The sequence below is a fragment of the Phaenicophaeus curvirostris genome, chromosome 9, assembly GCF_032191515.1.
Source record: "Phaenicophaeus curvirostris isolate KB17595 chromosome 9, BPBGC_Pcur_1.0, whole genome shotgun sequence".
Classification (NCBI taxonomy): Eukaryota; Metazoa; Chordata; class Aves; order Cuculiformes; family Cuculidae; genus Phaenicophaeus; species Phaenicophaeus curvirostris.
Window position 1 is genome coordinate 24,518,454 of NC_091400.1, and position 27,019 is coordinate 24,545,472.

Consider the following 27,019-nt stretch of genomic DNA (forward strand, 5'->3'; position numbering starts at 1 on the left):
CTTTGAAACAAATATTGACTCTAGTACATGAAGTCAGGTTTCAGAAACCTATCCGCAAGGACAGTTGTGGAATTCGTAAATTCTGGCTTCCTGACAAAGAACATTAGGTTAAATTCAGACATTTTTTACTTTTTCTAGGTACATAACACCAAAAGAGACTTTTCTTTCATGCGTTATGGAACAGCAGTTACTTCTCTGAAACATTTAGTGATCAAAACCCTTCATAAGTCTATGCTATATGCATACTGTATGTGAAACAACAACCAATATTTGCAGACACACATCATCTATGCTCACAGGGAAAATATTTACATACTTGAACTGCTTGATACAGGCAAACATATCTACTTACACACTCTGTACTAATCTAGTAAATAATGCACAGCAGAATTTAACCTTCATTTTGCATGACTGAATATGACTGCACAATGCTGCAAGCTCCAGACTTAGTCCGATATGGCTGTCTGGAGAAAAAGATACAACATATATCCAGCAACGTTTTTAGTCATGACTCCTAACCATGGGTTATTCACAGCCTTTTCAGTAATGCTCCCACTATCATTGCTACAGAGCTCAAATACCGGTGCACCAACTGCTGCAGGAAACTGCTGACTCTAATAATTAATCCGATCAGTCGCATCTTTCAGAAATCCTCCAACCTGACCTTGTTGGTTCAGACAGGGAAGGTTGCCATTCAAGTAGCAATGTCACATACTTCACCTGGGCAAATATATTAGCAAACAGCAAACATCATTATCTTTCATCTATGTCTGAAAGATTTCACTGCAACCAGTCATTTAGCAGTTCCAGAAAAAAAAAGCCTGAAATAAAACACAGCCAAAAATACTCTTAAGTATCTAAACAGGGTACATTATATGATGGAGGATGGGTATGTAGCATCAACCAGCACAGGTATATAAATGGACTAGACAAAAATGCTTACAGTAACCAGGACACTCAAACAGTTCTACTGATTGCCATTCATAGATGGAATATGGAATGGAAAATTTCCATCTCACCAGCAGATCTCAGGCTTATGGACATTTTTTCTAGATTTGTAAATAGATAAACTTGGGTTCTTAAGGCAAGGCAAGTAAGAGTCCAACATCTTTTACAGCATGGTATTGACATTTTAAATAACATTCCAGAAATGCTGCCTTGCAGTTATTTTAATTAGTTTTGAAACTTCCCATTCAGAGGAAATTCTGAGGAATGTCAGCAAAACCTGATAAGACATGCAGTGCAGGATTTCACTCTGCCCCCAACTCAACATCTTTGTTTTAGCTTTATTTTCTACAAGTTATCAAAATTATTATGCTAAGAATTGATTCATAGCCAACTAGAAAGAAACAATAAGGGTAAGGCATCTCTGCAAACGTACATTTCACATTCATAAATGTAGATATATATTTGTCCACATACTTTTTCTACAGTATAAGGAATTTTTCCTATTACTTTCCCCATCTCTCAATAAGTATTTTGATATCATAGGATGCTTAAAGGTATCTAACTGCGACAATATCTTGAAATGAGACAGATGTAGGTCCTTAGATTAATTAGGCTCTAAACTTCCAAGACAGTATTGTGGAGCTTGTTACATTTATTGGTATAAACTTTCATATAGACTGGGCTAAACGCACAACTGAGTCAAGTTATCAATGCATTGTTTTTCCAATGGAATGCTTATCATGACAGTGAAATGCAAGTAATACCTTTTAAAAAGCAATTTTTAAAAGTCACATGCAGGATTATCAAAGTTTAAAAACAGAAAGAAGAGAATGTTTTAAAGATCCTTGCAAAATGATTAGTAATAAAGACTTGTGGTTTCTTATTCCCCAAGTTCTTTGTACTGAAAGCCTACTGCTGCAAAAGAGAGAACCACTACAGAATACTAAATCAACCCAGGCACTTCTGCTAGAAGTCAACGTATAACAACTTTGGCTTTTCCATGAGGACAATTTTACCTTTCTTAGAAATGGCATTCAGTCTAGCTAAGAACTAAAGTGGGACATGAGGTGTAATGGTCTCATTTTGACCTTTAGCAACAAGAACACTTTTAGCAAAGAGAAATGTAAAGACTAAGAACATCACACCTTACCCGTTGTACTGAAACATGCAAAAACTAACAAAACCCCCTGCCGAATATGATCTGGTGCCAGTGTCTGCAATGGGAATTACAACTATAAAAGTAAAAATTTGGTCCTTAAGGATTAAGATCAAGAATTTCTTCATTTCTGCAATGCAGAGTATTCAAGTTGTGCTCATCATAAAAATCACAACGCTCCAGGAAATGGACCAGCAGTACTAGATCTTCTCAAGGAAACAGATACAGTTTTAGTCCTGCATAGGGAAACTGAAGTCTGCAGCTCTGCTAGGCAGGGAAGAAGGACAGAACTATCAACTCCTCTCTTTACTATTCTAAACCTTACCATACATGAGTACATAGGGTACTCACAAGTACTACCTCATAGCTAAATATGTGCAAGAGCTGCTCTCAGGGTGTATCTCTTTCTTTTTCCACTCCAATATTTTCTCATCCTCTGGATCTTTTTCCCCTCTAATGGATTTAAGGAGTGCCTTAATATCCTAAATCCATACCAATCATTGATTCAGTTTCCTAGGCTGAGGATTGTTTCCTGGTTTTGCGGTTGCAGCTTACAGGGCTCTTGCTGCTGCTCCTTCCTTATGCTCACAATACATGTTGCCTTTGGCCTCAACAGTTAGCTAAGAAGCCAGTCAGAAAATAGAGAACACAGAGCAGACCTGCCGTAACCAAACCCTATCAACTATTCCTATCGCTCTTAAAAGAAAAAGTAATAGACTCATGTGTATTAGAAGGCATAGACAGTGAAGTGAAATGAAAGATTATATTTTCTGCTCTTGAAAATTAGTCTTGAAATTGGCATTCATCATAAACCAACTCCTCTTTCCCGCATCTTTAGAAATCTTGGCTAATGAGAATACTAATGGCAAGTCTACACTGCAGACGTAGTCTACACTGAAGCTGCACTTCCCAACTGCTACCAATAGCTTAGCATCCAAACAGCAACAGTCAGAGGATGAGGCACTTGAAAATCTGGGGAGATCAGTTCTATTTTCTTATTTTTCCACCTGTGCAGTACCACATAATTAATCACCAGAATTCTTTCAGTCTTTAGAAGCAAGGTCAGCAAAGTTATTTTAATGTGCAATATTCTTAAGACATATATGGATATTCCCAGACAGCTGGCATGAATGTTTTGCCAGAACTAAAGTGGCAACCCTGCTAGTAAGTTCAATAAGCACAGACATGATCTCCTTGGAAACTAAAATATTCTATTCAAAGCTGCAAGTTTTGGTCTTACAGCATTTGTAACAATGATATACTGTAAGCAATAAAATTTTATTTTACTTAATACTAGGAATTTACTTATCCTAACAAACAAAGCAAAATACAGAACAGTCAATGGATATTTTTTTAAAGGTTAGACAGCTCTTTGATGTAAATAAGTGTGAAAAGGAATATTGGAGTATTGCTTCCAGCTGCATGAGGTTACCACATGTTAGTGGCCACTTTTTGTAGTCACAGAAGAGTAGGACGCTTCTAGCTGCTTGAGACACATCTGAAGAAACTGCAGGAAAAAAAAAAAAGGCAACCTGCCTTTACAGTACTCTATGTAAAGACTCAGGCCAACTATATAGAAATATATAGATCTGGGTTTTTTTGTGCAAATACTAAGACAGATTCACACGTCATGTAATCGTGCTGAGCTCCCAAATGACAGCTAAAGAAAAAGAAAAAAACTAGAAAAGTCACATAAGGGTAACGGGAATATGTGTTTGAATTAACAGTAGCCTATGCCTGAGCTGCAGTGAAAACATTTATCCTAAACATATTAATCATAGAATGGTTTGGGTTGGAAGGACCTTAAAGCCCATCCAGTTCCATCCCCCTGCCATGGGCAGGGACACCTCCCACTGGATCAGGCTGCTCAAGGCCCCATCCAACCTGGCCTTGAACACCTCCAGTGATGGGGCAGCCACAACTCCCTGTGCCAGCGTCTCACCACCCTCATTGTGAAGAATTTCTTCCTAATGTCTAATTTAAATCTTCCCCCTTCTAAATTAAAGCCATTGCCCCTCATCCTATCACCATAAGCCCTTGAACAATGTCCCTCCCCAGCTCTCCTGTAGCCCCCTTCAGATACTGGAAGGCTACTATAAGGTCTTTCCAGAGCATTCTTTGCTCCAGGCTGAAGAGCCACAACTCACTCAGCCTGTCCTCACAGCAGAGGTGCTCCAGCCCTCTGATCATCTTCATGGCCCTCCTCTGGACCCATTCCAACATTTCCATATCCTTATGTTGGCAATTCCAGAACTGGACACAGTACTCCAGGTGGGGTCTCACAAAAGCAGAGTAGATGGGAAGAGAAGTAGAAGGGAATATTAGGAGATTAGTTTCTATAAAAACATGATTGATTGAGCTAAAAGAATAAATAATGTTTCACAGGAATGAATGATCCTAGTTCTTGCTGAGAAACCAGTCTAAATAGTTGTAAAATACAAGCAAATACAATAACACTTAAGCCCAAGTGAGAAACAAAATAGTGGTGCATTTTTTCTATAGGCTCCTCTTCAATATGTATGTCCACTGAAAAAAATGTTGAAGAACAGCTGTCTCAGAATTTCATAGCAGCCTCAACTCTAGAAATTTTCAGCTGTCAGTGCCTAAGGGTAACTTTTCAGTGCAGCTAGGTTTACAATTAAACAAACAACAGATCCTGTTTCCAGGGTTACAATTATCAGCTAAATAAATAGCTTTTTTTTAAACTTATCTACTAAACACATCAGTGGCAAAACCGCAATTGCTTAAGATAATAATGAACCAAATACAGGTGTGTCTGCATGCAGCCAGTCATTTCTGTAAGAAAGCACTTTCAGGAGGTGGAGTAGAAATGCAGCAGAATGATTGGAGAAGCCAAACACACTCCCAGGAATGCGACTTGAAACTGAGCAAAGGAGAGCTGTGCTGCCCCTTTGCTGCACTGGGAATGATTTATTATCTGAACGTTCCTCTCCCACTCACAGCAACTGATCTCTCTTTATTTCTGCAGTATCATTTCCTACATGTATTTTGAATCAATCAGTTCTCTCATGTTTTAATACTAAGTATATTAAAAGTTTAATAAATAGCAGATGGCTTCTCAGAGGCAGAACTCAGGCTCATGCTACTAGAGAGCTCAGTCCTCTTAGCATTTCAACCACAGCAATTTCAATGAGAACAAAATTGAGATCTTGGAAGATAATTTCCTCAATTCACAAAAAAAAAAAAAAAAACCAACCAAACATAAGTGCTTTGCTTCTAGTTTTACTTGGAAGCAAAACAATCAGCTCTATAACACAGCTGAAAATCTGATTCAGTTCATTAAGAAAAACACACTAACCAAGATCAAGCTCAGACACATTTACTCTTCCTCCCTCAGAAAAAGCTGATTTATCTGGAGTCTGCTAGACTATGTCTAAATTATAGAGGAACCACTGAGTGAAATAATTTCTTTTGTCCAGAAAACAATTTGCTGAACCCAACACCATCTTGTTCTTGCATCAGACTAAAATACTGTATTTTTCACACTTACTTTCCCAAGATTATGGGAAAAAAAATTATAATAGTAACTTCTGTTGAGATCCATCAATGACTACATGCAGAGTGGCAAACTATCTTGGAGATTTTGTTAAAAGACTCCTAAATCTTCTAAACCCTCCTTAGCTAGGGTAAGATTATTCAGATAATTTCAGTATAATATTTCTAAACATTGTGGGGGTTTTTTCCTAAATCAAACCTAAGCTTCATATCATTTAAAGTATACTGAAATTTTAAATCATGCAGATGCAAAATGATGGTGAAGAGTTCTAATTTTTGTTGAAATAAGTATTTCTGTATCAGTTTAGAGATATCAATACAGCCTTTGTAACAGATAACTTGAATAAGATTCACCAACAAAAAGCAAATGGCAACCTTTTCTACTTATTACATTACTTGGCCATTCATGTGTACATTTACTTTCAGGAGATAATAGAAGCATGCTTGGCATTAATAATAAAATGGTTTAATCGCTTTGGTTTATTACCTCCTCAATTAACTCATGTCCATATAGTCAAAAGGCAAACCTAAATAAGTGATCACCTTTTTTTTTTTTTTTTCAAAATGGCCATTGATTTTCGGTGCCCTACAACTGAAGATAAAGTGGAAGCACTCATCATCCCCACACAGGCCCTAGTGAGCATAGGTTTTTTCCTGATGTAGCATCTTCTAGAGTAACTTATTTCAAATCAAAACTAGCAATATAGATGAGAAATAAGAATTGCTGTCATTTAAGTCAAACTCTGATTTGGGTTTATGACAATGATTCTGTGAGATGCAGGTTAACAGGGAAGACCCACAGGATTTTGCATCTGAGAGCTCTCAAATTCTGTGAATTAAGTCTTCTGCTTCTTAAAAAGTTAGCTACACTGCAACAGCTTGATTAAATGGCACATTCCTCTACCTTGCTTTTCTTCCACAACTATTAGACCAATAATACCTATATAAATGTTTTTAATAGTAAAGATTTTTAAGTTATATGATTTTAAACAAATAAATAAGTTTAAAGCACAAAGACTGCATTAATGTTTATAATGACAATGCCAGAAACCAAACAAAAGTAAAAAAAAAAAAAAAGTGCACTGGTAAGATACTTTAAAATGTAGATTTGTCCTTGTCAGCAGATATCAGGTTTAGACCCTCTTTTCTAGCTGTAGTCAAAAGAACAATGTTTTTTTATCTAACTTAAGTACAAGAACATCTTCACAGAAGTAAAGCAGCCAATAGCTGCCTTCAAGTATAAGTAAACTATATTAGCAAAGTTCTGAGGAATTCAGTTTTACATTTAATCCAGACTAATTCATCCATCTCTCATTACCATTACCAAATTACTGTACAGAGCTTTTGCTTACAAAAAGATAAGTCAGTTCCTTTAGACTACAAAGGAAAATAATCCATCATAAGAAAGGGACTGCAGACTTAATAAACCTATTCCGCTAAAAGGTAACATTAAAACTTGCTTGCTGCAACATGTATTTCTCCTTGTAGAAGGAAAGCTTCTCACATCACAGAGCTGAGTTTCCATCTTTGTGAGCAGACTGATAGTTAATCTGATTCTTTTTGTCCTATTCTGGGCTTCATATCTGCTTTCACCCTTATCCTTCAGTATTGCTGGAATGAGAACAGCTGTGAACAGGCACCTTACTATCAGCACGTTCTCTGGAGGATCTGTATGTGGGGGTATGGCAACAGTCTAAATGAGGCTGCTCCTATTCTAAAGAAAGGAAAAAATTACAATTTCATAAATCTTCTGTCAGCATTTAACATCTTATTTTCACCAGCTCTTTCCATCATCTGCCTCTGAATTCCTTCTTCACTCCACAAAACTGTACTCAAAGGGAATGCAAGCTGTAGTTGAAGTTACATTAGGCAATTGTGGTTTTGGGGCTTTTTTTTTGTCAACAAACAACTTTAGATTTTATGCAGATGTTAAATTGTATTAACACTTTTGAAAACACACCACACGCAGTAACAATAAGATAGTATCTTCTTCTCTCTTCTCTTCTCTTCCTGATTCAGGCTCTGGCTTGCTATACTCCAAAGGAGGTTAAAGTTCAGAAGGAGAAGGCAAAGATGATTTTAATCTGCCTGAATTTCCCTCGAGGCTTAGACACCCAAGCAGAAGTCATCTTTGTTGTGAATTACATTTCCAAGTTACCTATAGGCCACTTTGCACCTTAAGAAAGCACTGAGCCAAGAACTGTTTACCCTCTTAGCCAACAAAAGAATGCCTATAAAACTGTAAAAGGTGATCAGTGCACCAGGTCTACACACAACAAATCCTGAAAAAATGGGAATTCCTACAAATAACATTTGAGCAACGTCTTCTGTACATAATATAACTGCAAAGAAACAGGAAAACTGGAATCTACCATTTTATTTCGACCCTTGCTGAGCAATTTTCTGACAAAAGTTTCCATCCAGAAATTCAATTCCCATCTAGAGAGAGAATGAGGAATGCAAATGGTAGGATCACAAATAAAAGTCACAGTTAAAAATAAGCTGAAACAAAATGACAAACAAAAGCTGTAGTTTTCATTGATTGTGACTGATGGAGCCACCAGTTTGTTAATTTAGGATGCACTCTAGTGGACACACATGTAACAAAATCAAACAAAGAAACACATGTTATGAAAATAAAGAAAAAGAAAGCCACATGTTGGAAGTAGTTACAATTCTTTATTGGCATGTTTGAAAATACTCTCTTATAACTGGAACGTATTTCCTAATTAAATTCAGCCTGTGTGAAGGCTGAAATTTTCATAGTTGACATGACTGGACATAAAATGTAGATGGACGCAAGTTACTTATCAATTTTTAAAAATTTTAATCTAAATAACAGGATTCAGTTACACATACTGGCTCAAAAGAGAAACTGCCATCCATTGATCCAGTTACTCCATCCCTTTGGAACTGGCACAAGAAGCTTCTATGCAAACAGTGTTAATAGGTACAATTAGAACCGTAGTACCTTTAAATGCAGCCTCAAAATGACACTATTTTAACTGTTAGTAATAAATATAATCATAAACTGTCCTTACTGGAATATTAACCATAAGGACATACTCATCCCACAGGAAAGATTCTTGACTCACAGAAATTGCACACCCACACCAATGCAGAATACATGTTGACAGCAAAGTCTGACCACCTAATCACAAAAGTAGTTCCATTTTTCTGTGGAACAAAGTTACACAAACCTTCCTAAGTACTTATACCCAGAAAGTGACGTTTTTCTCTTTTGATTTTAAGGATGTTCGTGTTAGAGATGCCAATTAACAGTATCCAAAAAACAAAAGGGCAATACATAGGGCAATAGGGGTTTTTCTAATGAATGTATTATATTATTTTCAAGGGAAGTATATAATATATTACTATACTAGAAATCAACAGTACTTACCTTTTTATAAACCGATAGGGTTATGCCTAGTATGAGCTCCATGAACAGAACAAGTTATTTAAAGTAGAAAACTATTTATTACACGATGGACCTTTGCCTCTTGGGTCTATAGATACTTTTAGCAGGTTACCAAAGATAGCAAAATCCCTAAAGCAAGATATAATGTAAACAAATTAAAGTAAAATTATTCCAAAAATCTCCTTCATCTAAAAACTGAAGAATGCATTGAATGCATTAACTACGCAGTGAATTTGTAATGAAGAGTATTTTCATTATACAATACTAACGATGACTTAACGTTGAATGTCCAACTAACCTGTATTATCAAGGGACACCAACAAAGGCACCTTTTTAGCCAAGAACCACAATGTTTCTTAAAGCTGCTGTCTTTTCCATTTATAATGAAAAAACACAGAACATTCTTGACAACCTGTACCAAGATATCTGTGCTTATGGATTTTTTTCTTATAAAAATTAATGTAATCTTTAAGAATTATAAAACCTATTTCTATAGATAAATATGGATCATTTTCTAAATTTTTTTCAGAAGTGAAGCCTTGAGAACTAATAATGGTATTTAATAAAGACAACAAAGTTGTAACTTATTGACTTGCAAACTCAAGACAAATGCAGGAAAGAATTTTAAGGCCTGATGAATCAAAACTGATATGCAGGCACTTGCAGCTCACCTAATATCACATGATAATCAGAAAAGGTTATTATAAATCCTAGAGCCAACACATACCGTCACACCTCATGATTTCTAAGATAGACAAGATCTTTTAGTACATTGGTCTACTGAGTCACATAGAGCTCAATTTATCTCTTCCACATAAACTGGATAATTGTCTGATTTGACTTTTGCATCTAGTTCAATGTGCAGAACTCTCTCTCCATCTTTTAATCTGTAGAGCACACCCTCTTTCTATCAGAAACCATTCAAATTCCCAGAAAATCGTTTTTCAATCATCTTTTATTCTTTTAATATTGACTCAGATGATCACATTATAGCCTCTACTCCAAAATAATTTTGACAAATTAATTATATCTATATTATGGTTACACTTCAGGAATCAATGGGCAATAAGTAGAAAATATATTTACTGCTTTCATTGCGATTGCAGTTTTCTTCCTCAGAGTCAGCCGCAATAGCTGCAGTGGTTTAAGAACAAAAAGGAAGCACAAGATGTCAGAATTAACAGAATTTATACAAACATCCAGAAAGCACAGAAACTGAAACAACAGGTATGTTTGTTCTGCTTTGAGCTAAAGCAAAACCAATTCTCTAACTATTCAGCTAAGTCTCATCTAAGTAACTATATTTTCTGAAAGTCAACATGTGTTTCAGACAGTGTCTGTCTCTAGAAGTGATTATGCTTAATATTTATAGTTATCACCAAAGTAGCAGGGCATTGGTATGCAGAAAGGCCATTGCTTATACTTATTCCTATAAAAACCAGGGCCATTCTCAAGTTGGTGGAATGCCATAAGTCTAAGGGTGAAAAAGGGTCGCACCTGCAGGGACGAGGGAACAGGACAGGTGACTCAAAACTCACCAGCATTTTCCATCCAATATATGTCATACTTGATATAAAGCTCAGGGATCACAAGGGTCAAGCCCTCTTCTCCAATAGCCAGGGGTTTGGTACTAGATAATCTTTAAGGTCCCTTCCAATCCAAACTATTCTATGATTCTATATAAAATACACAAATAATGATATTACAGTTCTGGATCACCAAGTAACAAGTAGAAAATATATTTACTGCTTTCAGATCTGTTGGGAACTTTCTTTTTCTGCTTCTGCTGTGTCATCTGTTACGCTCTAAAAAAACAAAACAAGGAATTCTATCAGTTGCCAGCATTAATTGAACTCTGTAAAACGTAAAAAAGAGGAAAAAAGAAAAAGAAAAAACCCCATATGACAGATAAGTCTATATTCATCAATGTAATTATATATTCTTCCATCCCATGAAATCAATGAAGTTTACTGACGGACTCTCATTATAAAAGTCAGCAACTCTGGATGAAGTCTCATGATTCTGAGAGCAGTAGAGTTTCAGTAGCATGAGCTTATATAACTTCATTTGATCAATCTGTTCTTAATTTGTAGTTTAACTCAACAAACACATAACTCTAAAAACTGAAATAACATCACCATAGACCTATGTAATCCAAATTGCAACAACTTTAGTAATGAAATTTTGGAAGATGGCATCTGTAAGAAGAGGCAGGTAGGCTTACTACTCATTTTCATTTCTGATTTTGCCATTCACATATTTAAGAACACAAAATATGCCCGAAGCCTTAAGAATACTTTTTAATATGTAATTATAAGCAAACTATAAAAATCCAGACTTTATGAGATCTTAAGAACTCACCTGATTTACCTAAGTGAAAAAAACACCCGCTGTGGAAACCTGACCCTAATAATAGTCATAAATACATTTATAAATCTATTTAGAGAACATTTATAATACTTATTAAAGTAATCATAAAGCATATTAATATCACAATATAAATTCTGAGCTAGCATTAAGCTACTGATATCAGAAATGAAATGAAATGAGAAAATTATTAAAGATTTCTGATAACAACGTACTAAAAATAATACATCAAAGTCTCAAGTCACAACACTCGGAATAGTCTAACTGGAAAAAGTCCGACAGAGATCGACATTGTTGTGACCAATGAATACTCATAAAGGAAATAAATAAGCTGGGCATAGAAGGTGCCTGAGGATCACAATATGGAGCGATATCTGTGGTACGGAAAGCAATACTTTAAGTTGGTGCAGGGCTCAATATGATTTACAGCAGGTCCCAGCTTTAGTGAACACTGTGTCCTTAGCATCCGATGTTGTATGTTAAATGTTTGTTTAGGTATCTCTACACAAGATGGCATCCTACTGCACCAAAAACAGACTTCACACCAACCAGAAAAATTTAAATAACTTCAATCATGCAAAAGCGAATCATCTTTTGTGAGTTGGTATGTGTTGTATATGATTATCTGTTCACATGGCAAAGGAAGGCCACCTCCTCTCTGAGAGTATTCACACTTCGATTTGTAACACATCTGAATACAAAAGGGCATTTTAAATATTGAGGATTTAGTCATCCGACACCACACAGTCTTTTAGAAAGGCTTAACTTCTACCAGAGAACAGACTATGGGCAGTTAGGAGGTTATATCCAAAATTCCCTCCTGTAAAACCACAGAAGAGAACTAGCACAGTCTTAAGCATAACAGTTTTAACCTTTGGCATGTCAGCACAGAAAAGCAAATCTGTAAGAATCAAACATTTATAATCTCCCTATTCATTCTACACACTTACCTCACTCTGTCCATTATCATCCTGCTCCTCAGTTGTGGTCAAGGTAGGTGTTTCAGGTCTATCTGCAAGTTCAGCTACTGTCTCTTCATTTTCCTATTGTAATGAAAACTAGTTTTCAGCTAAAAGTATTCCATGTCATGAGTAATTATCTCAAGAAAATATTTCAGATGTGTTAAAATGACACTATGTTAATATAAAGAGAATACTTTAGATCTGTGCTATAAAATGTCTTAGTATGTGAATATGGTCTTTGTATGCTTGTTAAGACTATTTTTATCAATGTTTTTTAAATAACAGGAATTTTGGTTTAAATTTCTACATAATATCTTTTCCTATTACATTCATACTGTCGTCTTTCTACAACTAAGTTCTGTCAGGATTTTAAGACTGTTCTAGAAACATGTATATATCTAAAATATTACGTGTTCCACATAAATTTAAGAGATATTCACATTTAAAAGATTTATAGCTTTATATTATAAGAAATGGTGCTAATTACCAGTGCATGTTTTTACTGAAATAGCATCAAAAGACCACACATTTACACGGATATCTGTACATACCCTTCTGTTAGTATAAATTCCTGTGGACCAAGAGGATCTCTCATTCCAAAGGCATCCCAATTCCAAACCACAGTTCTTTTTCCTAGTACAGCAAATGGACTTTGCACTGACACAGTGTAAAACACTACTGCTTAGACATTTAAATTAGAAATTCTGAAAAATATTTTCTAAAAAAAAAATATTCTGAATAATACTTTCTCATAAATGGGAGGAAGGTGTTAGACATTCTTCCTCCATTCCTATTTTTTAAAAATTATGTGTTTGTTCAATACCTGCGGGCTTCTGCCTTGTGTTTTGTATTTAACACTTGCATCCGGGAAAGACAGCTGATTAACAGTATTTTCAAAGCACTGACTAACCTCTTGATCTTTCTGCTGCAACAGCATTTTATCTTCTTCATTTTGCTGTTCCAACTCCTCATGTACTTTTCCCAGCTCCTCACATTCTTGTTCCAACTGACGCTGCAGTCCGTTTAAGAATGGACAAATTAGAACAAAACACACCCCACATCACTCATCTTCCCCACTTCACTGTGAAATGCATTTCACAATTGGAATCTTAAATAAAATAAAAAGGAAGCACAAAATATAACTACAGTGTTAATAACATAGGGCCCTTTCAATATCATCTGACTCAACATTCTCATAGGTTTTAGACTCACATGGATAGAAAGTCTTTGCTACCAAGAGGAAGAAGAAATACACCACTGAACTTAGGGTACACACCTAAGATACTGTCTCATTCCACATGCTCTTTATCAGTCTATATTCATTATCTCCCATACTTAAGCTCTTTGATACTTCGTATAGTAACTAGCAGAGACAGATCAATACATATAGAATCAAATCTCTAAAAAAGATCAGTAAGTGACGTCATTAACATTAACCACCTTCATCACCAACCTTTAATATTTCTAATGGGAAATATCTAATACAATTCATTCTTTTGTAACCCTGAGTCCTAAGAAAACTGTGGAAACTGCATACTACGAGTGTTCACATCCAACAACACCAGGGTCTAGTGAATATTATTTACCATAGCATTTTGCGAGCAGTTACTACAAACGTGGTCATATTGTAATAACAGTTTTCACAAGCCTTTTTACATATAATCAAAACATGCTTGTGTACATGACTACAGCCAAAACTGTGAGTTAGGTTAAAAGATGTGTCTAATATGACTATTGTTTAACATCTTTCCTGTAATTTACACAAAATAATTTACTTAATTCTCTTTTAATTATTTCTAGAAACAATCTTATGCTCTTGTCACCATTTACTATTTCAAATGACAGAAGCTCTGGTCTGCAAATTAGGAAATTCCAAAATGAAGAACTGTAATAGAATTAAATGGAATGAATGCATCTTGCACTAAAACTTATTAAGGTCATCACAGATTTAAAACTACACTTCTGATTTTAACACCATGGAAGTCAGCCACAAGGAAAAAATCCAGTCAGACAATGTCACCATTGCCACAGCAACACTGAGGGTGTTACATGTGTGGTCAAAGTCGCCCAACTCCTTTATAAGGAACAGCTAGAAACACAGACGTTAACTTTATTTCTCATAATTGAAGTCATTTTATTATGGGATTCAAACTGCTTTATGCCAACAGACAGCTCAGGAAGAGGAAAGGAAAGGAAAGGAAAGGAAAGGAAAGGAAAGGAAAGGAAAGGAAAGGAAAGGAAAGGAAAGGAAAGGAAAGGAAAGGAAAGGAAAGGAAAGGAAAGGAAAGGAAAGGAAAGGAAAGGAAAGGAAAGGAAAGGAAAGGAAAGGAAAGGAAAGGAAAGGAAAGGAAAGGAAAGGAAAGGAAAGGAAAGGAAAGGAAAGGAAAGGAAAGGAAAGGAAAAGAGAGCACCTCATTGGACTGGGCTATACATACTGCTTAAATACGCAATCTTCATTCACGGGTTCCCAACCACTTTTAGGACTCTTTAATTGTGTATACATTCTCATTATCTTTTTTGCATTACTGTTATTGCATTGAACTAACTTGAGACTATGATCAGTTATTACTTCCAGGCCTTCTAGCATGCACGTAAAAAAATTTTGCAATGATTTCTAGCTTTATTTGTACCAACTTTTATTTGTACTTGACTACGGAAGATAGCCCACTTACTTACTTTACAAGTTCTCATGTAAGTCTTAAATTGGTTGTTTTTTATTTTGTGTTCCTTCATTTTCTTTAATAACACTCTACAGCATAGTATGTAAGTTTTCCTTCCCAAGTGCTGACTAATCACTTAGAAAAGTAAGATTAAAATACTTGATTTATACTACCTTCTATCAAAATACTTATAAAGATCTTAGAAGTATAGAGAGCTACAAGATGCCACAGCATCATATACCTATCATATAACTATTGTTTAAATATTTACTAACCTGATGTTGTTCTTCAAGTTTCTGCTGGATCATTAGCTCTTCTTCTTTCATTTTCCTTAACATTTCCAGTTCTATCAGGGCTGCCTCTCGTTCTCGTTCCAGCTCAATCCTCTCCAACATTCTCTATTTCAGAGGTAACACAGAATCAATTAAAAAAACAAGAGGGAGATTAAATAGTATCAATTAAATTGTCGTGATTTTTTTTCCCCAATGTAGTTTCACCTTTTTTTCTTCATCCAAGTTTCTTCTGTAATTATAAATCCAGTGTGCCAGATACTCTATTGGATCAGCTGGCTGATGCTCTACAACCTCTGCCAGTCCCTTTGTCAAGCAGATTCCCAGGCATCTCTTCAGATACTGAGACTCCATTCACACCTACTAACAACAGACAGACATCAGCCACCAATGTCAGAATTAGATTAGAGTTTTTAAGAATCATTGCCTCGAGCACCAAATACTCTTTTTATTAACCTGGCAGTTAAGAGAAGAAAGTTATTTAAACTTAATATTGGTTTAGTTCTTAAAAGCTCCAGTGACAGATTAGTTATATCAAGCACTGCAAAAAAAATGCTCAATCCCCCCCTTACTGTTTGGGCAAGTATAATTCAGAAACATTTTATTTAACAAATTAAGAAAATTAACTACTATCACCTTCATAATCATTCCCTTCTGAGCTGACACACAGCTGCAAACAGTGCTGCTAAAATACTAAGCAATTCTGCAGTTCTCTGAGAGGCTGTTGAGGACCTCTGTTCTTTTAGCTTTCGCATATTCTACTAACAATAAAAAAAAAAAGGATTGTTTGAGCACTGACTGGGTCTTTGGGAAGAGGTAGAAATTGCAGGGAGACAGGTCTGGCAGACAGGGTGGGTGCTCACACATGGTGATGTTCTTAACTAAAAACTGCTTCACAAAGCACTGTGGGCCGGTGTGTTGTCTTGGTGTGAATTCACTGTTCACTCTTGCACATCGTTTCTGACTAAGGGTAAGAAAATTACTGTATTTGAACACCTGTCCACTTGCACTGGGTGAAGTGATTGAGTTGAGCTTTATCTCTATTTGAAAGGTTAGAACATGTCCTGTAACCTCTCTTTGTCACAGAACAGTTTGGGTAGGAAGGGACCTTAAAGACCATGCAGCTCTGACCCCCCTTGCCATGGGCAGGGACACCTCCCACTGGATCAGGTTGCTCAAAGCCCCATCCAACCTGGCCTCAAACACCTCCAGGGATGGGGCAGCCACCACGTCTCTGGGCAACCTGTACCAGTGCCTCACCATGCTCACAGGAAAACATTTCTTCTAATATCTCATTTAAATCTCCCCTCTTTAAGCTTAAAACCATTCCTCCTCGTGCTATCCCTGCATTCCATGATGAAGAGCCCCTCCCCAGCCTTCCTGTACCCTCTTTCAGTACTGGAAGGCTGCTTTAAGGTCTCCCTGAAGCCGGTCTGTCCTCGTCTGGGAGGTGACCCAGCCCTCTGACAATTTTCGTGGCCTCCTCTGGACTTGCTCTAACAGGTCCATGTCCTTCCTGTGCTGAGGACTCTAGAGCTGAAGGCAGGTCTGCAGGTGGGGTCTCTTGAGAGGCAGAGCAGAGGGGCAAAACCCCCTCCTTCACCCTGCTGTTCACGCTTTAGATGCAGCCCAGGACACTGTTGGCTTTCTGGGCTTCGAGCACACATGGTCTCTCCCCTCCCACTCTTGGTTCTCAAGCTGTAGGGTCAGCCTTGGTTTTTCTGTGTCAGAGCTCACATCCTGCTAATTCCAGATTAGCGGCCACAGCAACAAAAAAACCTTATTCTGACCGTTTTCCCGCGGAGCCTGTCCCCGCACCCCGTCTGAGCACGGGCCGAGCCTTTACCCCTCTGCCACCGCGTTAACCCTCCGGCACCGGAGCGCGACGCCGCGGTGGCAGCCGGGAAGGAGGACGCGCCGCGTCGCTAAGCAACGCGAGGAGGCAGGCGATTGGAGGAAAGGTCCGGCGGGGCGGGGCCAGCGCGGTCGCCGACAGCGCCCCCTGGCGGGGCGGCGGCGCGGCCCCGGGGGAGACAGGGCTCGGCATCGTACGACGGTTTGGGTCGGAAGGGACCTCAAAGCCGTCCAGTTCCACCCTCTGCCATGGGCAGGGACACCTCCCACTGGATCAGGCTGCTCCAAGGGTCATCCAGCCTGGCCCTGAACACCTCCAGGGATGGGGCAGCCACCAATACTTCTCTGGGCAACCTGAGCCAGGGGACCACCACCCTCAACCTGAAGAATTTCTTCCTAATGACTACTCAACAAAGGTCTTTGAGTTTAACCGTACCTGCCCACTACTAAACCATAGCTCTGAGCACCTCATGTCTGAGCACCTCTGTCTTTAAAACACCTCCAGGAATGATGACTCAACCACTTTCCTGGGCAACTGTTCCAGTGGTTGTGACCTCTTTCCATGAAGAATTTTTTCCTAATATCCAATCTAAACTTCCCCCAGAGGAACTTGAGGCCATTTCCTCTTATCACTTGCTGCTTGGGAGAAAAGACCAGCCGCCACCTCCCTACAACCTCCTTTTAGGCAGTTGTGGAGAGCACCAAGGTCTCCCCATGGCCCCGGCAACCACTACCGGCTCCCCAGCATCTTCTACAACCAGTACCAGCACCCCCCTTCGGTCCCTGCAACTGGTACCAGCACCCCTGATGGCCCCTGCAATCAGTCCCAGCTCCCCCACTTCTCCTGCAACTGGTACGAGTGTCCCCTCTCAGCTTCTGCAACCAGTACGAGCTCCCACTTGGACCTGGAACCGGTACCCATGCCCCTCTCAACCCCTGCAACCTGTACCAGCTCCACCTACAATCCTTGCAATCAATACTGGTACTGGTGCATCCCTCTGTCCCTGCAACTGGTATCAGCTCCCGCACTTTCCCTGCAACCTGTACCAGTACCCCCCACCAGCTCCTGCAACCAGTACCAGCCTCCCCTGATGGCTCCTGCAATTGGCACCACCTCAGCCCCTGCAACCGATACCGGCTCCACTTGTGGTCTCTGCGATACTGAAAATGCAAATAAACTCTCCAAGAGTCATTTTGGAGTTTTAGAAAGCAAGCACTCTTTAATCAGGCCTGGGAGCACGAGGAAGTGATCTCCATCCACCAAGTGCAGCCAGACAAGGGCTGGTTACAGAATATATTTCCCATTTATATGCACACATATAAGTTTTCCCAGAAATCTTACACATATTCTATTGCTTTCCAAGCACTAATTTCAGTACTATTATGAACTTCACAACAGTCAAATCCCTTGTAATTTGGAGCTGGCTGCAGGTCTCTACTTGACCTTGCATTTGAGACGGAGGAGGACTGCAAATAGGTGACTGCAGAAGACAGAGCTGTTCAGCACAGACCATACTAAACACAAGACGATATAATTTCCAGAGAATGAACAGTGTCAGGAAAAACACCAGTTTAAAGAAAACATACTATCAGACTTGGGTGGAAACCTTAACTTAAATAAAAGTATGCCACTTTTTGTAACATTAACCACTTCTTGTATTACCTGCAAGGGGTACTGGTGCCTCCCTTGGCCTCTGCAACTGAAACTGGTACTGGCTCCCCTGCAACGGGGACCGGTGCTGCCACCCGTCATGGCCCCTATAACCGGCATCAGCACACCCCTCTCGGCCCATGGCAACCGGTACCGGTCCCAGCCCCCTCGGCCCCCACAACCAGTGCCACAGCTCCCTTGGACCTGGAACCGGTATCAGCTTTCCCACATCCCCTGCAACCAGTACTGATGCTCTTAGCCCCTGCAACCGGTACTGGCTCCAACCAATTAACAGCATCCATGGCCCATGCAACCGGTACCAGTGCCTCCCTTGGACCTGGAACGAGTACCAACTGCCCCACAACTCTTACCACTGGTACCAGCACCTCCTGCCCCCACAGTCCCTGTGACAGGTACCGGCTGCCCCCATGTCTCCTGGAACCGATATCAGCGCTTCCTTTGGCTCCTACAACCAGTACCGGCTCCCCTCTCGATCCCTACAACCAGTACCGGTTCCACCCATGGTCCCTGCAACAGGGACCGGCTCTCCCACGCCCCATGCGGCCGGTGCCGGCTCCCCCCTCAACTCATGCGGCCGGTGCCGGCTCCCCCCTCAACTCATGCGGCCGGTGCCGGCTCCCCCATCAACTCATGCGGCCGGTGCCGGCTCCCCTCACGGCCCCTGCAATCCGTACCAGATCCCCCTTCAACTCTTGCAACCGGCACCTCCCTTGGCTCCTGCCACCGGTACCGACTGCCCCAACATCACCTCCTGCAGCCGGTACCAGCTCCACCCGCCACCCCTACAACCGGTACCGGCCCTAACACCCCCCACCCCTCGCGCACGCGCACTTTCCGTCGCCCCCTGCGCCCGCCCCGCCCCTCGCGCACGCGCACTTCCCGTCGTCCCCCGCGGCCGCGCGGCGATGTCGGCGCGGGGCGAGGCGGCGGAGTCGGTTGTGGGGCGCGTGGTGCTGCCGGGGGACGTGCTGCTGCTGCCGGCGCTGCCCGCCCGCCCCGAGGAGGATGAGGAGCGGCTGCTGCGGCTCGGGGCCGCCGCGGGGCCCCCACGGGGGCGGCTGCTCTGCGGGCCGGGGCTGCGGCGCTGCGCCGCGGGGCTGCTGGTGACCAAGGCCGGCGTCCTGCGGCACCGCGCGGCGGGCGGCGCCTACTGGGTGGACTCGCAGCAGAGGCGGGTACGGGCCGGGAACGGGGCCTGCGTTCCGCAGGGGCCTCGCCCTCTCCCGCCCAGCGACACGAGTAGTCGGGGTCACAAAAAATGGAGGGGGGGGAGGTTGGTTTAAGCTGAAATAGAGTTTGCACCCAGGTAGCTGTATTTTTGAGACAGAATAGCCATCTGATAGCGTGTTTTCTTCGAAATGCTGTTTTTTCCGGGTATTAATCGGTTTTTAGCAGACCAGCAGGTCGAGGAAAGTGATTTTGCCTCTCTGTTCCTTTCTTGTGAGACCTTATCTGGAGTCCGGTGTCCGGTTCTGGAATCCCCAACATAAGAAGGTTGTGGAACTGTTGGAATGGGTCCAGAGGAGGGCTGCAAGGATGATCAGAGGGCTGGATGCCCCATCCCTGGAGGTATTCAGGGCTAGGTTGGATGGGGCCTTGGGCAGCCTGATCTACTGGGATGGCCCTGCCCATGGCAGGGGGTTTGGCACTAGATGATCTTTTAAAATCCCTTCCAACCCAAACAATTCTATGATTCTTTAAAGATGATAAAGTCTTGGGTTCAGTGTGACCTGTGCTGAACAGATGTCTCTTCTATAATTGTCTCTGTTTGCGGTCCTGCCCTGTCTCAAACACAAGGTAAGGCAGGGAGCAAGAGTCAGCTCCAGTCAGCAAGAGATTTGAATGTGAAGTTCATGGTAACATTAAAATTAGCCCTCGGAAAGTACTAGAACAGACATAAGACTTCTGGCAAAACTTATGCATGTGCACACAAGTGGGAAATATATTCTGTCCGCAGCCCTTGTCTGGCTGCACTTGGTGGATGGAGAGCACTCCCTTGCACTGCCCGGCTCTGATTGAAGGCTTGTTGCTTCCTAAAACTCCAGAATGACTCCCAGAGAATTTATTTGCTAACATTTTCAGTATCAGTTACACTCTTTGTTCTTTTGGAAATTGTAAACTTTTATGTTAAGGATGACCTGTGCTAAATGTATGTTTTCTTCTGTAATCATCTCTGTTTGCAGTCCTTCCCTGTCTGAAATACAAGGTCAGACACAGAGCTGGAGCCAGCTCCAAATCAGCAAGTTTTCACTGTTGTAAAGTTTCATAATAACGTTAACTTGCAGCAGAGGCAGGTGGAGACCGAGGGATTTTTGTGGAGATTATCTATGCTATCCTGAGCTTTTCTTTTTCCAGTGATACAAGAAGTAGTTGCTATTACAAAAAGTGGAATATATTTGGTGGAATCTAAAGTAGAGTTAAGTTTCATCTAAGTAATTGTGTTCTTTGAAAATAACCCTCTGGTAGCATGTTTTCTTTGAAACAGTGTTTTTCCAGATACTGTTCATTCTTTGAAGATGACAAAGTCTTTTGTGAAGTATTGTCTGTGCTGAACAGATGTGTCTTCATTTGTAATCACGTCTGTTTGCAGTCTCTATCTCAAATGGAAGGTCAGACAGAGAGCTGAAGCCAGCTCCACTCTATACAAGAAGTGGTTACTATTACAAAAAGTTGAATATCTTTGATTTAAGGTAAAGTTTCAGCTAAGTAATTGTATTTTTTGAAAGTTAGGCAGGGTGTCCCTCTGATAGCATGTTTTCTTTCATGGAAAACACGTTTCATGTGTTTTCCAAGACACTGTTTATTCTTCAAAGGTGATGATATCTTGTCTTCTCTATAATCACTTCTGTTTGCAGTTTTTGCCTACTTCAAATGCAAGGTCAGGCAGGTAGCGGGCTCCAAAGCTCTAAATTAGCAAGAAATTTGAGTGTTGTCAAGGTTCATAATAACATCAAAATTAGTGCTTGGTAAGGAGTATAATATGTATAAGATTTCTGTGAATATTTATACACATTCATTTAAGTGGGAAATATATTCTGTAACCAGCTCTTGTCATGTTGCATGTGATGTATGGACATCACTTCCACATGTTGTCCAGGCCTGATAAAGGATGCTTGCTTTCCAAAACTCAAAAAAATAGTCTAGTTTTATTTGCCAGCATTTTCAGTATCACTGGCTGCTCGATGGAAAAGCAGCTGGGAGTGCTATTGGCCTTCTGCCACCTGGCAGAAAGGGACCTGGGGGTGCAGGTTGACAACAGCTGAAAATAAGCTAGCAGTGTGCTCAGGTGGCCAAGAAAGGCAGCATTATCCTGGGTTGTATCAGCCATGGTGTGGCCTGCAGGGATGATCCCCCTGTACTCAGTGCTGGTGGGGCTGCACCTCAAAATCCTGGGTTTAATCTTGGGCCTCTTGCTCCAAGAAAGACATCAAGGGGCTGAGGTGTGTCCAGAGAAGGGCAATGGAGCTGGTGAACGGGCTGGAGCACAAGTGTTATTGGTGTCAGCTGAGGGAACTGAGGCTGTTTAGACTGGAGAAAAGGATGCCAAAGGGAGACCTCATTACCCTTTACAGCTACCTGAAAGGAGATTGTAGTGAGGTGGGTGCTAGTCTCTTCTCCCAAGTGACAAGTGATATGATGAGAGGAAATGGCCTCAAGTTGTGTCAGGGGAGGCTTAGATTGGATATTTGAAAATATTACTTCACCAAAAGGGGTTTTTTTTAGCACTGGAAGAGGCTGTCTAGGGAAGTGGTAGAGTCACCATCCCTGGAGGTGTTCAGAAAATGCGTAGACATGCCACTTCAGGGCATGGTTTAGTGGTGGGCTTGGCAGTGTTATGGTTATGGTTGGACTTGATCATCTTAAAGGTCTTTTCCAACATAAATGACTCTGTGATTTTGTCACTCCATTTGTAGTATGTTCCAGTCAAGGGTGACCATGTCATAGGGATAGTGACGGCCAAAGCAGGAGATGTGTTTAAGCTGGATGTCGGTGGGAGCGAGCAGGCGTCCCTGTCGTACTTGGCCTTTGAAGGTGCCACGAAGAGGAACAGGCCAAATGTGCAGGTTAGTTCTCCTCTTTGTTGACAGTAATGCTGTAGCGATGTTGTTTGCAGTGCTTGTGTTACATTTTCGTAGTTTCCCCTAGCAGAAGTATTCTCATAAGCAGCGTGTAAAAGAGGGAGCACAGGTTTACTTGCAGTGATATCACATTGGCCTTCCTTAGGGATTTTTGCACAATTAGGCTGTGGGCTTTCTGACATTTCTTAAAGGGAGACAAAACGACTGTGGTTTGATGTCTGTCAGATGGCAGGCTTTTCATTCTTTACGTTTGAACATTCCCGTCTGCCAGCAGCAGATGGGGTTCATGTGTAACATGCATCCAAGGGGGCACTCTGAAGGTAAGGTTTTAAAACAAGCTTTTACACAATCTGATACCATATTTACACCATTTTTTTTAATAGCACTGTTAATAAACAGTTGTGTGGCATGTTCATGCCACATCTTCTGCTTTCAGATGAAATACCAGCACCAGAGTGTAAAAGGGGGACTGTAGAGAGAAACAAAATAGGTTAGCCTGACTTTTTGCTGTCCAGTAAACGATTACAGGAGCAGGTAATACCTTTAAAATCTGTTTGTTTTTTTTTTAAAAAAAAAAACAACAGAGGAATACTGCCACAAAATAAAATGTTGTACTTTGTTTTTATCTTTCAAACTCATGTAGTAGTAAAAGATAATTGTTCCTGGAAGATGTTTCCTTTAGTAGAAGAAGAGAAAATGAAAATTCGTATGATACTAATTTCTTTTTCTGTCACCAGTATTTTAAAATTATTTTGACGCCTCATGGGAGGGTCTTTATCAGCTGAGTGTTTTTTGCAAACTTGTGATGTGATCATTTTCTCTGCTACTATTGCTTTTTGTTGCTGCTTTGTTTAGGTGGGAGATCTTATTTATGGTCAATTCCTTGTGGCAAATAAAGACATGGAACCAGAGATGGTCTGCATAGACAGCAGTGGAAGATCAAGTGGAATGGGACTAATTGGGCAAGATGGCTTCCTCTTTAAAGTCTCCTTAGGTCTAATAAGAAAGTAAGTACTAAGAAAAGTAAATAATAACTCTTAACATGCAGTACAGTAGGTAAGATTCACACAACTCTTTCCTCTGAGAAGTGTGGACAATTTGGTAATTGGTTTGTAATTGTTCTAGTGCGTTTATACCAGTTTTACTCATTGGAGTATGGATATTGACCTAGAAGGAACACTTGTTTTTCCCCATTAAGAGATGTAGATGGTGGTCTGTGTGGTGGTGTTTAAAAAAAGTGATGTGGTTGCCAAGGCAGTATGGAAAAAAAAAAACAACTATTGACCTGGGAAATCAAACATTCAGGCTGGGGTTTTGAGTATCTACCTTCCACCTTGGAAATACTGAAAATGCTTACTGTCATTTTTCTCTTTAGTAGGGTAGTGTGGATGTAAATTTGGCTGCCAGCTGATTAAAGGTGTCTTACCATATCAATAGATCCTTCTAAGTAAGACTTCTAAGTAAAATAATTTTTAAGTAAAAATTAAATTAAAATTAAATTAAAATTAAATTAAATTTCTAAGTAAAATAAATTTTACTGAAGTAAAGCTACAGCTTAAAAATATGTGAGATTTTCATATAAAACTGATATGTTCGTCTAGAAATCATTTCATATGCTTTCAAATGTATTGAGAACTTTGAAGTTACTTATGCTGATGTAAATAAGAGGGATTTGTGACTATCAATGAGTACCAGATTATATGGATAAATAATTGCCAAGCTTTGTTGCCTCTGGGTGGGTTTTTTGGTTCGTTTTTGTACTATGGAAAAGCAGTTTGGAGATGCAGAGCAGCTATTGTATATTTGTTTTTTGGGAAATGATTTGTCTGGTTTGTGTCCCATCTGAAGCCAGTGGGAACCAATACAAGTATTTTTGTAGCCATTCTCCTTGTTTTCCAAATTTTTTCTGTATGGAAGTAAAGAAATAACAGTATGTTACAAGTAATTGCTAAATCCTGCTAAGTTTGTTTTTGAGAAAGTCTGTTGAAGCTTGATTTATTCCTAGATGTATTATGATATTCGTGAAACATCTATTTTTCAGTAGACTGTCACCTAATAAAACCAAAATATTCTGTTTCCTCCTCTTAATATCATCTCCTGAAGGACAAAAAGTGTTTTGAAATACATTAACTCTGGTGTCAAATTTGTAAATAGCAGCATTTTAAATATGTCCCTTTGTCAAACAGGTGTTTAGAATGTATTAAATCACAGTTGTTATAAAAGCATGAATTCGCTTTAAATTCATCAGATACTGTTTCTCAGTCTAATTAGGAAAAACTGCTAAATTCAAGAGTGCTATATTTTTTTTTTGGTAGATGTATTTTGTGTGAGATGAAAAGTAAAAATCTGATGCTATATGGCTATTTTGTGTGCATATGCAACTTGATCGCCTGGCCTTTTGGTGTTCCTTCACAAGCTCTTAGTAATGCAGTTTAGTTATTAATAATGTGATGTTTAGCAAATGTGAGCACTTATGTTTTCCTCTGACTTTTTTTTTAATCTTGTTTACAGACTCTTGGCTCCTAAATGTGATATAATTCAGGACTTGTCACAGTTGTACCCGTTTGAGTTGGTGCTAGGAATGAATGGAAGAATATGGGTAAAAGCAAAAACAGTTCAACAGACTTTAATTCTAGTAAATATTTTGGAAGCCTCTGAGTATATGACTGCAGAACAGCGAAAACAAGCGCTTGCCAAATTGTCAGGGAATCGATAAAAGAAAATGTTGAGACTTTGTTTGGCACGACTGTGGGGGGGGGTGTTATTTTTGTATTCAGATTTATATTAAAAGCCATTTCTAAAATGTTACAGACTTTTGTTGTGGTTCTTCAGTTCACTTTATCCACTCAACTTGATTTTGTCTTGTTCAGGAGCTTCAATTTTACTGACTTCGGTGATTATGAAACTCTGTTTATGTTCATTAACTTTCTGACTGATGTGGAGACAGTCTTTAAAAGCTTCCATTAGCTGTGAGATACTTAAGTCTTCTGTAAGAAAACTAGTCAATTTGTGAACTGCATATATTTGCTTTTTTAGTCATGTTAATATTAAAACTTCAAACAATACGTGATTACTTGGGGTAGTGGGAAGTATCCTGCAGGGCATACATTCTGATCAGGTGCTTCTATTTATACAGTGACAAGAAATGATTATATATTATAGTAATTTAAAAAATTGGGGAATAGAAGCACAGGTGGCAAATACCAGAAAACAATTGCAGTGTGTAACATAAAATACTCATAGGGTGGTTGAGGCAAATAAGTGGTAAGGCCCAACATAGAGTTATAGTGGCCTTACTGCTTGCCCCAAGACATAACCTGGCTAGGAGTACTAAGGGAATAGTGATCAGGATGTAACTTCACTGTGAATATTCAGGAAGCTTGATGGGTCACTGAAGGTGAAAAATAGACTTGACAGCAGTGCTATTCGAGGTCACTTGCAACTTTTTCCTAAGTCCTTTTTAATTGGAGATTAGGTAAAGACGACTGCAGCAAGAGCCTTGGATTTCTCAATTCTATATATTGTAGATAACATTTTTTTTCGATTGCAGCATGGAGATTCCATAAAGATTTGCTTCGTGTCTGATAAAATCAGCATTTCTGAAAAATGTTATATTAAGCTTCATTGTGTAGTTCCTCACTTTCACATAGAGGAGATACTGTCCTAGGAGGGATAAGCTGTCAGTTTGGTTTAGTACTTGATTAGTTTGCGACTGCTCTTCCAAGAGAGAAAGAGAACTTCGGCGTGATGGAAGAGTAATTACTGATGCCTGCTTCCAGTGAGAGAAAAGTTTGACTGTATGTGCCTGTTGAACTGCATAGGAGCTGTTAAGGCAGCTATTGAGAACTATGATCTTTTTTTAATTCTTAATAAGCTGAATAGTTTGATAGCAATAGTTAAATTAGAAAAAGAAATGGACTAAGTCGAGTAAGCCTGAATACCATCTTGACTCTAAGTGGAAACAAAATTCTTCCTGTTGTTCTGTATTTCATGTGAAGTTCAGCCTGCGGTATTCGATGAAAATGTTTTCTTTGGCATATCTCTCATTTAGGAATTGCTGCGTTTCAGAGATGGTCCTCTGAATCACCTCTATCAGG

The 27,019-nt window shown here is 39.8% G+C and overlaps 2 protein-coding genes across 6 annotated transcripts in view; one reads left to right on the top strand and one right to left on the bottom strand.

Moving 5' to 3' along the window:
• LOC138724305 (DPY30 domain-containing protein 1-like) overlaps positions 1 to 19,737 on the bottom strand; it is a 26,050-nt gene extending 6,313 nt beyond the window's left edge. For 2 of the 5 annotated variants that reach the window (XM_069864238.1, XM_069864237.1), the window contains exons 1-6: positions 17,108 to 17,189; positions 15,525 to 15,677; positions 15,303 to 15,425; positions 13,278 to 13,379; positions 12,356 to 12,448; positions 10,785 to 10,843 (exon numbers count right to left, since the gene is read on the bottom strand). In XM_069864238.1, the coding sequence (XP_069720339.1) occupies positions 10,790 to 10,843; positions 12,356 to 12,448; positions 13,278 to 13,379; positions 15,303 to 15,425; positions 15,525 to 15,671 (519 nt within the window). In that variant the 5' untranslated portion in view covers positions 15,672 to 15,677; positions 17,108 to 17,189 and the 3' untranslated portion in view covers positions 10,785 to 10,789. Of the gene's footprint in view, positions 1 to 9,777; positions 10,173 to 10,295; positions 10,536 to 10,715; positions 10,844 to 12,355; positions 12,449 to 13,277; positions 13,380 to 15,302; positions 15,426 to 15,524; positions 15,678 to 17,107; positions 17,190 to 19,713 lie in introns of those variants that run through there. The other 3 variants (XM_069864236.1, XM_069864235.1, XM_069864234.1) reach the window with 3 other exon arrangements.
• Positions 19,715 to 25,730, top strand: EXOSC3 (exosome component 3). Its single transcript, XM_069864233.1, has 4 exons — positions 19,715 to 20,018; positions 22,758 to 22,907; positions 23,778 to 23,929; positions 25,434 to 25,730. The coding sequence occupies exons 1-4, from the start codon at positions 19,749 to 19,751 to the stop codon at positions 25,636 to 25,638; spliced, it is 777 nt and encodes a 258-aa protein (XP_069720334.1). The 5' UTR covers positions 19,715 to 19,748; the 3' UTR covers positions 25,639 to 25,730.
• Positions 25,731 to 27,019: the final 1,289 nt, after the last annotated feature.